We start from the raw sequence: 13,179 nt of genomic DNA, 5'->3' as shown, positions 1-13,179 counted from the left end.
CACATGTGCAATGAGATCGCTTTTTTTTTTCTTACAAATACAGCGGCATACATCACGGATCTGTATCTCTCTCTCTCTCTCTCTCTCTCTCTCTCTCGGTATAGGAAGGGTGGGATCATCACACAGTACATAGTGGGAGCAGCCACAGCTGATCTCCGAAGACTAATAAAATAAGCCCACTCAGGGAGCTCACACTGAATCACATCCCATTGATAGAGATAGGAGATGCGCGCGCAGACAGAGCTGACAAACTGATTGTGACGTCTTTGTACACACCCAATCAGCTAGTAGTATGCGTTCTGAGGGTAGGATTCTCTCATAGGACACCGGAAATGGAGAGACTGGCGCGCGTATTACGTAAGTGGTCCATGAATACTCCGCGGGAAACTTGAGGCTCAATCTTAAGGGAAATCGCTGATATTGGCACAGATTCAGTCAGGAGTACTGCGAGGAGGGTGAGCTGTCACATTCTTGTCTAACCACTTTGCGCTGGCATTCCTAGTACTACACTAGTTGAAATTTGCGTTCGCATGCTTAGCTGTCTGGTCATATATCTGTACACATGTGTGTGAGGGTCGCTCTACCACCTTCCTCTCCTGCAGCTCCCTTCCGTGTTATATGAGTGGTTCCAACTTTAGGTTATATTGCTATCCCTGCCTTTTCTGAGATGATTCAGAATGAAGGGTAATCCTTGCCAAGGGGAATGACCATCAGTAAGTGTTGCCTCCGGGAATAAAGGTGACTGTTGTCACAGTGCCAGACTGCTGGTTGTCATTGGTGAGGAAAGAGAAAATAATTCCAAAACCTGATGTTGGTACAACCTATGACAGTGAAAATTAATCCCCAATTGCACCGGGATTGTATAGCTTGCATTAGGCAGACCATACGTAATTTGATTTTACAAAAGTAATCTATTATCTCTTATGGACCAAAGGGATTTTTATTCTATTTCATGTATTTTTGTAGGATATGTTCCCACAAGTCCTCGCAACCTTACCCCTGACATTTTGGTTGCAATACCATACTCGGAGGGGCTTTGCAAATAAACTGAATTAATAATGCTCATTTGTTAACAGATCATACAAGCTGTTAGGCTACGTACACACGTCAGATGATTTCCATGGCCTCAGGGCTTGTATCGGACGAGACCGGGGGAGCGGGATGCCCGCGGCCCGTGAAAGATCCTTTCCTACAGCAATTATTGAACGTGTGTACGTAGCCTTAGTCCCAACACTGCTGCAATTACAATACAAATAATGTTATATAGTGAAAGCACATTAATATAACTTGCCGCAAACTTTACACTTTGTGATGCAATACTATGTACATTCACCCACCCTAAAGATAAAACAAGCCCTTTCATTGAACTAATCACTGTGTGGAGTGTTATCAATATATCCCTAAAAATATGATTCTAGAGCTAAGCATTAAAAGTTATTTACAAATGAAATTAAGATACTTTTTGAATGTGACAAAAATCTTTATATATGAAGCAGAACTATAGCTAAAAATTGTGACCAGTCAGGTTCTTTATTGCAGAAGCGACATGAAATCTCCTTTCTGCAGTAAAGTAATTGATATAAATTGATCACAATTTATTATATAGTTACCTGACCTCGCTTTGTTTTGTTCACCACCACCTTCACCTGGTCTTCTGAGTTCCCAATCCTTGGCCAGGTTGGCATGATGTAGGGGTGGGTTTGTTTTTTTCAGTTCTGTCAGCCTCGGGGGATGTTGGCATACCCTGGCATTTCACACTGAGCTGCACACACTCAGCTCAGCATACTATGATTAGAAAAAAAAAAACGGAATTTTTTTTCTTTTATATATTTTTTATTATATTTTTTAATTTAGATAATATTTTTATATTTTATTGGGGTTTTTCAAATGTTTACTAAAAAATAGAACTGTGATAATAAAACAGAAATGTAATAACTATAGTGAAAAAAAAGGAAAAGAAACAAACAAGTTAAGCCCTCTCTCATTTAAAGCCGAACCAAACCCAGGCTTGAGTCCATGTTTTTACTCTTCCGGATGATCTTCTGCATATTGATTGGCTGTGTCAGAATAATGTAACTTGCACACACAAGGGCATCGGGAATGCTGGGTTTCCCTGGCAACCAAAACTGATGCTGGCATGCACAACTCAGCTTTTTGCCAGAAACTAGGAACAATCAAGTAGGTAAGTTAATACACAAGACTGAAAAATGCATTCCTTTTTGGAAAAACAATTTAGTGACTGATATATCATCGGTATGTTTGGCCCCCAAAAAAGTGTTTTAAAGAATAAAGCATAGTAGTAATAGTTGGAGGCTGAGAATGATCTACTTTGGACCTCAGGAGAAACTTGAAAATGGATCTTTGTATAGTTTAGGCATTCCTATCCACATCCATTGTGGACTAATAATTTGTGTAATGACTATGTAAGTTTACACCTATACTTTGTTACAATATTTTAACATATTCAGTTATTTTATGTTACTGTACATAATTTTCAATACATTGCATACGAGCAAGTTTGCCAAAAGAATACCATGCTTTTCTCTTTCTTTTTTGTATTTTATTTTATACATTAGTCACTTGGGGCTCTGTTAATAAAAGATTTCCTTTTCAATTTGCATTTCCTATTGTGACAGCTGTGCCATTTGGACGATTGGCCACTATGTGGCAGAATGAGCCTATTGTTAAAAGGAGATCTGTCTATCTACCAGTGAATTTTGGATTCAAATTTACTGGGGGATAATTTTATAAGTATAGCCCTAGAGTTCAAATTTGTCTCAACATAACACCCATTTTGGCTAATAAAATATGGCACTTGAAGGAGCAGTACTGCTGTACTTTTTTGCATGTTTGTAAAAGTGTCATTGCCATAAATGAAAACTAATTTTCTTCTCTAACTTCCATTAGATTTATCTTAAAATACTGAAGGCACATTAATGGACAGAACAATTGGTACATATGGAACACCCACAATACAAGTAAGTTAGAGATTATATAGGAAGGTTATCAGTCAAGGATCCGCAGAAACATTAGACGTTTAATTCTTGCTTTCAGAACACTTTACGTATTGAAAGGCTTAATGTAGCATATGTAATGTATATTTCTGTGATTGCTATAAAAATGTGTTGATTTTCAATGTTTATTAAAGATGCAAGTTCCTTTAGAATGTATTGGTTTATAGAAAAGAATGTAATTATTCTATTATGTTCGAAATATAAACATACAAATCTCTTACTGTATGATCCATAACCTTTTTTAAAGAGTAATGCCTTCATTACAAATTCCTTAGTTGGACATTTTAAATTTGCTTAATTGAAATATATATCTGAAATATCTTATCTTGTCCTGATAATGGTCTTCTGTAATCCATTAAACAACAGATTGGGAAAAGAAAGATTGGCTTTTGAATGGGTAGATCAGGTCACATATATTCCTTTGATTTTGCATTTGGCTGTATTCGTGAGTTAAGCTACGTACACACGGCAGATTTTTATCGCCCGATAATCGGCATCGGCCAAATATCGGGCGAAAATCTGCCGTGTGTACAGTCGGTGTCGTCCATCGTATGATCCTAATGCAAGGGAAGGGGGAGAGCGCGCAGCAGGGTGCCGCTCCGTCGCTCTCCCCCTCCCCTCTCCATAGAGCATGAACGGTGCTGTATGTACAGCACCGTTCATGCATCGCTCAGTCCCTTGTCGTTGGAAGGGATCGTGAAAGATCCTTTCCAACGACAAAAATTGCAAGTGTGTACGCAGCTTTAGTCTTACATCCTATAGCCTCTCAAATCTCCCCCTTTATTCTTCAGCAGCCCAGAAAAAACTGACGAGGGAAATGTCCTCAAAACAGAATCAGGTAGGTAATCTAAAATATATTTTTGTAATATGCCCTATATGTTGCTGACTTTTGTTTTCATAATATCTTTTACAAGAAACAGCTTAGTATATAAAAAACTTTAGTTAAAAAAAAGAACCCTATACAAGTGCATAGCTAATGCACAGTGCTGCACTGTGTGCCTGGCAATGATATTTCTCACTACTTCTGTCTGCACACCTCTCTATCTCCTCCTGCTCTCTTTTCTCACTCGCCTGCCTGGTGGTCAGTAGAAAGAATGCAACTTACATTACTGGCCAGTGGGACGAATGTCACCCCTACAGATAGCCAAAAAGATCATTCGTATCTGTTAAACTGAGTCACAAACTGCTCATTTCTCAAGGAATCCCTAGCAACCTTGGGAGGGACCCTAGGGTTCCACAGAACCCTGGTTGTGAAACCCTCGCTTAGAAGCACAATGTCTCTGCTAGTGCTGTCACTATAGGCAATCATCTGACTTGAAGTTTACATGAACCTTGTAACACAAACATCTTTTTGCTTGGGGTGGAATGATGATACATAAGGAAACACCTGAATAATACCAGAATTCTTCAGTATATTGTACCATACACCCTAACCAATGATGAGCTGATTTTGTACACGAAAAGCATATGCTAAACACTTAAACTTTTTTAAACATAACAAAACTTACCATTCATTGGCTGATTTAGATGCTAAAACTGTGTATTTTCTTGCCCTTGCCTTGTTTTAGCAAAACATAATTTTTCCAGTCTTTTTTGGCCACAAATGATGAATTTTAATATTTAATGCACTGTATTGTATGTTTTATAAAACTCCCACTATTTTACCTTCATAAATTTTTTTTTTATTTATTCCATAGATAAAACCATGCAGAAACCTGACTCCAACTCTGTTCACCAGAGTGAATGGCAAAAGAATGTCTTTATTCTGAATTCTGGCACCTGCTCACCAGCACAGAAGGCAGATGTGTATCGTGCACATATCTCACAGATTCAGTATGCATGGGCAAACTCTGAAATCTCAGAGGAATCGGCTGTACACCTGTTCAAAAAGTATGCTGAAAGGTATGCTGCCATCATAGACTCTGACAAGGAGGGGATTGGCCTAAATAACTATGCAGATAGCATATTGGCTTTGGCCAGATGTCCTCGGAATGACAGTGACAAGTGGCAGTCCTCACTGACTACCACCAATGTTTTAAAATTAAAATGTGTGCAGCACATGTTTAATGCAGCAAAAGCACATCAGGAGTCTTTTCTGACCTCATCAGAGACATTTTTGAATGGGGTCAGCACCTCTGGTAATTCATTGTTTACAAGTAATGTCCTTGGCAATTCAGAGCATAAGGAATCTAAACATGCCTTGTTCAATTCTAAGATTCAACAACGTACAAACTTTGTTCAGAATGCAAAAGCTGCACATCTAATAAATGCCAAGGAGTGTGCACCTTCTAGTGTTCTACAGACTGCTCCACACAGCTCTAAAACTCTTTTAACAAAACCCCTATTTGGGAACAGTGAAACAAGAAATTCTACAAAATCCGTTGGCACCTTTCTTTCTTGCACTTTTACAAATTCGGCAAAGCGAAAAAAAGTTCTTTCAAATGAAGATGAAAATATGGAGAGAGAAAACAGTAATGTGGGTCAACACATAGAAAACAATTGTGGACCTGGGCCAGGTGAAATTGGCTTTACAACTGCAAAAGAACAGTTGTGGGTTGATCAGCAGAAAAAGTATAACAGTCAGGCTCAGCGCCAAGCAGGTCCAGGAATGTATGGCACTGGTAAGAAGTCACTTGGGGCTGTTCGCTCCCGTGGACTATATGGAAAGTTTGTGCCTCCAAATACTAAGCAAGAGGAAAGTGATAACTTTACTGCACAAAAAAAAGCCTATGGCACTGGTGCCCATGAGAGCAATGTGCCATCTGACGAACGTTTAAAAAACATTGAGCCAAAAATGATTGAACTAATCATGAGTGAGATAATGGATCATGGGCCTCCACTGAATTGGGATGACATTGCAGGTTTGGAATTTGCCAAAACGACTATAAAAGAAATTGTAGTATGGCCAATGCTCAGACCAGATATTTTTACTGGTTTACGCGGTCCTCCAAAAGGCATTTTACTATTTGGGCCTCCTGGAACTGGAAAAACTCTGATAGGCAAGTGTATAGCTTGTCAGTCTGGAGCCACATTTTTTAGCATTAGTGCATCATCACTGACTTCCAAATGGGTGGGTGAAGGAGAAAAGATGGTCCGTGCTCTTTTTACTGTGGCACGATGTCATCAGCCAGCCGTGATCTTTATAGATGAAATAGATTCTCTTTTATCTCAGCGAGGTGAAAGTGAGCATGAATCTTCACGCAGGATTAAAACGGAGTTCCTGGTGCAGCTAGATGGTGCCACAACTTCCTCAGAAGATCGTATTCTTGTAGTTGGTGCAACTAATAGGCCCCAAGAGATAGATGAGGCTGCCAGAAGACGACTTGTTAAAAGACTGTACATACCCCTTCCGGAGGCATCTGCCAGAAAACAAATAGTTGTTAGCCTAATGTCTCGTGAGCATTGCTGCCTCGCCGAACAAGAAGTGGATTCAATAGTCATACAAGCAGACGGCTTTTCGGGTGCAGATATGACTCAGCTGTGTCGCGAAGCTGCACTTGGTCCTATTCGCAGTATTCAAGTGATGGATATTGCCACCATTACTGCTGAACAAGTAAGACCTATCTCTTATATCGATTTCCAAAATGCTTTCCAGGTCGTGAAGCCCAGTGTCTCTAAGAAAGATCTGGAATTATTTGAAAACTGGAACAAGACATTTGGCTGTGGAAGATAAAATGTTCTAAAACAAAATGCTGAATTAAAAAAAAAATGTTATTTTTCACAAGCTATATTGTGTTTGTTACAACCATATGCTCTTTGTTTCCAGGGGTGAATAAAAACACTTTGTTTTTGCATAAAAAAATATACTGTTATGTTGACCACTATAAAACAAATTTGTTAAGTGGTTTTGGCTCTGCAGAGTAAATGCGTTTGAAACTAAAGTAATTCTAAGTTAGATAATATCTATATATGCATATACATCTATAGATGCTTTAAGCAATTATTAAATGTTGGACATTTTATATCATAATAAAAGGAGAGCTTAGATTTCATTAATGGATGAGTTAATAAAACTTCCGCTAGCTTAAAATGTAAATATTGTACAATTTGTAAGACCGCTTTTTTATGCAAAGTCCCTAAAAACAAACATGCTATTCATTATTAAAGGCTTATTGGCATTTTAGTTTTCTCTCTAAGGAATTCTGTCACCAGTAGTACATACAGCTGGACAGAGAATACTCTTGCAGTAAGTTTTTAACACCAGCACATGTTTATTGGGCGTTTCCCTTTATCCTAGCTTAGGCACCCATGCCTCATTTCCCAGTGTTCATTCCAGTTTCCACAAAATAATTCCATAGCCTGCCAGGCTCTAGACTATGCACCAACTTCCAAATTATCATGTGGGTGTGCTTGCAGTCTTATGGAAAACAAATGTTCTCAATTTTTGTCAACACTGTATATCCATTTGTAGCCCGTTTGCAAATAAGTTATTAATCGCTCTTCTCTGTTGTCAGGTTTCGTTTGCACAAGCTAGACTAAAGGGGGTCTATTTACAAAATGATGCATCTGACATGAAATATTCCCTGGTGTAGAATCTTTCAGGTCTATGTGCATTACCTAAAAGAGAAGATCTGTTGGCTGACCTCAGAACTGCAACTGTGGATAACTGGGTGTGAAGAAATACATTTTTAGAAATATTCCGTTGTTGGCCCTGATAGAATCAATGGTAACAAACTTTGAATTTTTTTTTATTATTATTACACAGTAGTTATATAGTGCCATCATATTATGCAGCGCTGTACAAGTCCATAGTTCATCAAAGAGGCTCACAATCTAATGTCCCTTCCATAGTAAGATGTCATTATCATGGTCTAAGGTCAGTTTTTGGGGGAAGCCAATTAACCTAACTGCATGTTTTTTGGATGTGGGAGGAAACCAGAGTACCTGTTGGAAACCCACACAAACATGGGGAGAACCTGCAAACTTCATGCAGATTATGTCCGAGATTCAAATCTGGGACCCACCGCAAGTATAGTATACACATTGTTTGTGCACGTATATGTGTGTGTGTGTGTGTGTGTATATATATATATANATACGTGTGCACGAGCGCGATGTTGCGGGCCTGACATCGAACAACTTTTTTTTTTTTAATTCTCAATAAAGTAACAAGCACGCACGTATATGTGTGTGTGTGTATATATTTATTGCTATCCTACAATACTTATAAATAAATAAATTATATATATATATATATATATATATATATATATATATATATATATATATATATATGCACACACACATATATATGCATACATGCACACACACACAAATGATGATACAAAGCATATCACAGGCTCTAATGATGTATTAGTTGAACATCAACAAGGAGGGGAGATTGAAGACTACTATGGTTAAGTCAGGAGGGGGAGAGGGTGCAGCAGCCAAGAGTTAAGATGTGGGATGCAAAAATCATGCACTGTCCAAGTTTAAAGGATACCCCCCACATTTATTAGAAGTACACTGGATTCTATTGTGTTTGAAAATTAATACATATGCAGTCTCCCTGCAGGCAGTCTGTATATGCATATTTTTTTTCCTAATTAGCTTCTAATGTTTGGGTCTTCACTTTATACGCATAGGAAGCAGCAACATATTTAATCTCAAGATATCTGATGCTAAAGCAATCATAAAAGTTACAGTGAACTGCTAAAGTTATTTTTCCTTTACATTTTTTTCTGCAATACCAACATCCTAGCAGAAAAGAACTAATGCTCTATTTTTGATTGTGAGCAAGTCATTTATCATACCATATTATCATTAAATATCTGTCCAATCACCTGGCCTACTTCTTTGGAGTACAAACCTTGATGATTTTATTTGAAACAATATCCTTAAAGTTCCAGTAGGTGGCATTGTGTTATGTTCAGTTTTTCATTGTTTCCTAATTTAAATTTAGAAGTTAAACTCTTTATTTAATAGGACTATTTAATAAAATGTGTCTGTATCCCAGTGCAGATCTGTTACTTAAGGTGTATTATCTACAGGTTGACTGTCATAGTTATTTTTTTCATACCTAGCAAAGGTATTATAATAAAACATTATTGAATGATTTAGTGAAAAGTTTGCTCCAATAAATATTTTTTGACCCATGTGTCTTTAAATTTTAAAATGCAAGTTTCCTTTTCTTTACCTAATGCTATATGTAGCATTTAGTTTGCTTTTTTGCCGCTATTTTTGAGTTTGCAGCACAGGTGTTCAAGTAATTGGCACACAACTTGTGACATAGTTATCTACATGCTTGTTTCATATGACAGAAAATACTAAAACCAAAAAATCATATATCCAGGTATTCAGCATTCTTTACAAAAAGTTTAGCTAAGGCAATTTACATAATGTTTCTGTGATATGTCCTCTTTACCATGTCCGTCCCTGTGCAACCCCACTAACATGCTTCTTGCAGCAATTAAATTTCAAGTAAGTCAATATAAAAAAAAAAAAAAGATTTTACTATTACTTCTGTATATGATTTGTAGATGTCTATATGCGTTGAGGCAGCCCCTGTATGTTAAGACTTATCCCTCATCATCTATTTCAGTGACAATGATAATATTGTTTTACCTTTTTGGGCTCTTTATAAATTAGAGAATCTGACATTCCCTCAAACATTCCCTTGTGGAAATTCATTACTACTATTGAACACATGGACCAGGAAGATTCCCACCAGTGAATGATTCCCTGCTTTTATGAGGAGAGATCATCTAATAGGGACACTTCTGGGAAGAACTGTGTAACAGGAATTCTCCTCTCTTTGGGATATTCCTACCCTGTTTCCCCGATTATAAGGCACTGTCTTATATTTTTTGAAATGCCAAAATATGCCCTAGGTCTTATTTTCAGGGGATGTCTTATTTTTTTCCATGAAGAAGACTACAGTACACATTTATTGTTGGAAATCACTCATGTTCCATTGATTGTCCCCTTCTGATCACTCTATGCCATTGATTGTCCCCTTCTGATCACTCTATGCCATTGATTGTCCCCTTCTGATCACTCTATGCCATTGACTGTCCCCTTCTGATCACTCTATGCCATTGACTGTCCCCTTCTGATCACTCTATGCAATGATTGTCCCCTTCTGATCACTCTATGCAATGATTGTCCCCTTCTGATCACTCTATGCCATTGATTGTCCCCTTCTGTTCACTTATCTGTAATTAAGTGTAGGGATCAGCAGCTTGCTTCCTGGTGCAGAATGCCGGCTTGTTACTTTCAGTTTCACGCTGCACTGCAGCCAGGAGCAGACACGTGCTGCAGCCAGCATCAAGGAGACACACACAGGATCGGATCTCAGAGCATGTCTTATTCACGGGTGATTGTCTTATTTTAATTATTTTTTCAAAAATGGGGGGTGGCTTATTTAATGGGGATGTCTTAAAATCGGGGAAACACGGTAGTAACTACAGTATTTTTCGCCGTATAAGACGCATCCAATTTTAAAGGAGGAAAATCTAGAAAAAAAAGATTCTGAAAGATTATTCCCCTTCTGATCACTCTGTGCCTTTCAAATTCTCTTTCTGATCACTCTGTGTCATTCAAATTCCCTTTCTGATCACTCATGTGTCATTCAAATTCCCCTTCTGATCACTCATGTGCCATTCATACCGGTATTCCCCTTCTGATCACTCATGTGCCATTCAAATTCCCTTTCTGATCACTCTGTGCCTTTCAAATTCTCTTTCTGATCACTCTGTGTCATTCAAATTCCCTTTCTGATCACTCATGTGTCATTCAAATTCCCCTTCTGATCACTCTGTGCTTTTTTTCCACTGTACGGCAGTTAGGACAGGGAACAGCAGGGGCCGCTGTGCCGGCTTCTTTCACTGCAGCCAGGAGAAGACACGCGCTGCCAGAGAGGAGAGAAGACACACGCTGCATGCAGCCAGCGAGGAGAAGAGACACGCAGGATCAGGTATCGGGTGAGTATCTTATTTTAATTATTTTATAACACATTTGTCGTATAGGACGCACTAACCTTCCTCCCCCCCCCTCCAGTTTTGTGGAAGAAAAAGTGCGTCTTATACGGCAAAAAATACGGTACCTGTTGCATCTATAGGACAGGAAGTAAAGAGGAATTTCATAGCAACACAGCAAAAAATAAACTGACAGGGTTTTACCCTACATTCTCTAACAAAAAAGAAAATGTTGCCCAAACATGCTTTATTAACAAATACATGTTTCAGTGTAGCATTTTATATACCATCCACCCTGGGTGGTTTTCACTGGTAGCTCAGCTAATTTCAGCTAAACGTCAGGTTGAGCTGGTTGATTTTTTTAGTTAAACAAATACTTTGCTTCTGTATATGTTTTGTGTTTCCATATGTACATTGAGGTAGCTACTGTATATTAACACCCCAATGTTTTTGCAAGTTGCAGCTTCAGTGTTATCCAATACCCACCAACCAGTATTTATCTTTGCATGATTGCGCTATGGTATACTTAAATATTAATTCAGTGTCATGCTGCATGTAAGGGGAGTACTGCACGTTTAGTATACAGGGCTGGTGTGGGGGGTTATAAATAGTAACTATTGTACGGACTGGCTTTCGGCTAGTTGTTAGGAAACATGGAAGATGGTACTAGTTGTAATAATCCTGGGGGATCTAGTTAGCCTCCATGAGGTGAATGTCTGGAAGATGATTTATCTGAAACATTCATGGCACTACAAAATGAGAATACATTGCAAAATCAATCCCCAGAGGATCAATGAGGGTTATCTAAACAGCTAAATTAGAATATTATGATTTTGGAATTAGGTCAAAAACAGTTGCATCTTTCTTGAAGGGAATATTATCCGATCTTTTCCTTTTGTGTATATTGATTGTAATCTATTATATAATGTAATAAAAGAATGATGTAGTATCCTTACTTGAACTTAAAATAGAGGCAGAACAAACACAATTCAAAGGAATCATTTTTCCACTACAGAAACAGAAAAGAGAGAGTCAAACTCTGTTAGGAAAATCCAACCACTGAAGTCCGGTTATTGGAGTTACAAGACCAAGCAGCTACACAGGAAACAGTCAAGAAATATTAAAAGTATCATTGCTGGTACTAATTCCAAGGTTGAAGACTTGATACTTCAGTGATGGGTTACTGAACAGGAACATATACATGGGTGGGAGATTTAGTGATACTGACTTCTTACCCAGGGTCAGTTTTACACATACCTGCACCTACAGCGTTACTCCTTTTTGCTTTTGTCATTCATAGCCCTTTCCCTGCCCATTCATTTTGAGACTGTGGAAACCCTACTACAGATATCTACAAATTACAAATAAGCCTACCACACGACCCATATCCTAAACTTCAAAACGCGCTGAAGTGTGAAAAAGACAAATGCGGCAAACTTACAATTACATACAATTTCATGCCAGCAGGATTTAAATGCATTTGAAGAATATAGCTATATACATATACAAAATACTGTTTAATTGTTTAATTTACTTCCAAATTTTGCTGAAGATTTATCACTTCATTGGGCTCCCTCCGCCCCACTTTACGAAGTTCTGTCACATGATTGAGAGTATTATCTCTAAACTTTTGGGAGATTCACTACAACCAGATTCCATCCACTATATCATTTCTCATTTTTCATGACCCATTACCACTAAACTTGTTTCTTATGTCCTGGTGGTGGCTAAATGTCTCTATTACCCATTACTTTCTCAATATGTGCAGAATTTACCCTGAATAAGAAATCACACTAGGTAGCTGTACTTTTTTACACCTCAACCTATAATACTTCTCTGGTCTACCCTGTCTGTAACATTTTTTTTTTGTGTATAAAACATCTTCAGGCTCATTCTACTTGGGGTAGTGACCACTCTAAACTTCACAGTGCCTAACACCTGTCTATGCTCTGATGTTTCTTTCCTGTACTGTAAATTGGCCAATTTCCAGTGAACCTACTAATGTGTATCCTGTGTAATGTGCTCAATCCTGTTTATGGTATATGAGGGAGAAATAAGGAACCATGGAGATTACATCTTTCTAAAAACAATTTGACAAACCTAGCTGGCTGATGTTAAATTAGGGTTTTATTTAATATGTCTGTAATGCTTACTGTATTTCCATCAAAGGTTTCCATTACCTTTGATAATTATCTAAAAGGGGGCTTTACCCCAACTTTAAAATGTTTGATCTTACTTGATTTGATCGT

The 13,179-nt window shown here is 38.0% G+C and overlaps 1 protein-coding gene across 1 annotated transcript; it reads left to right on the top strand.

Annotated features, from left to right (window-relative positions):
* Positions 1-328: 328 nt before the first annotated feature.
* FIGNL1 (fidgetin like 1) lies at positions 329-6,816 on the top strand. The gene is made up of 4 exons (XM_072412113.1): positions 329-455; positions 2,908-2,978; positions 3,806-3,852; positions 4,712-6,816. The coding sequence occupies exons 2-4, from the start codon at positions 2,959-2,961 to the stop codon at positions 6,685-6,687; spliced, it is 2,043 nt and encodes a 680-aa protein (XP_072268214.1). The 5' UTR covers positions 329-455; positions 2,908-2,958; the 3' UTR covers positions 6,688-6,816.
* The last annotated feature ends 6,363 nt before the right edge of the window (positions 6,817-13,179 follow it).

The sequence above is a fragment of the Pyxicephalus adspersus genome, chromosome 5 (genome assembly GCF_032062135.1).
Source record: "Pyxicephalus adspersus chromosome 5, UCB_Pads_2.0, whole genome shotgun sequence".
Taxonomy (NCBI): domain Eukaryota; kingdom Metazoa; phylum Chordata; class Amphibia; order Anura; family Pyxicephalidae; genus Pyxicephalus; species Pyxicephalus adspersus.
Note: the sequence above shows the minus strand (reverse complement) of the source record. Positions and strands in the feature narration are given on the sequence as shown.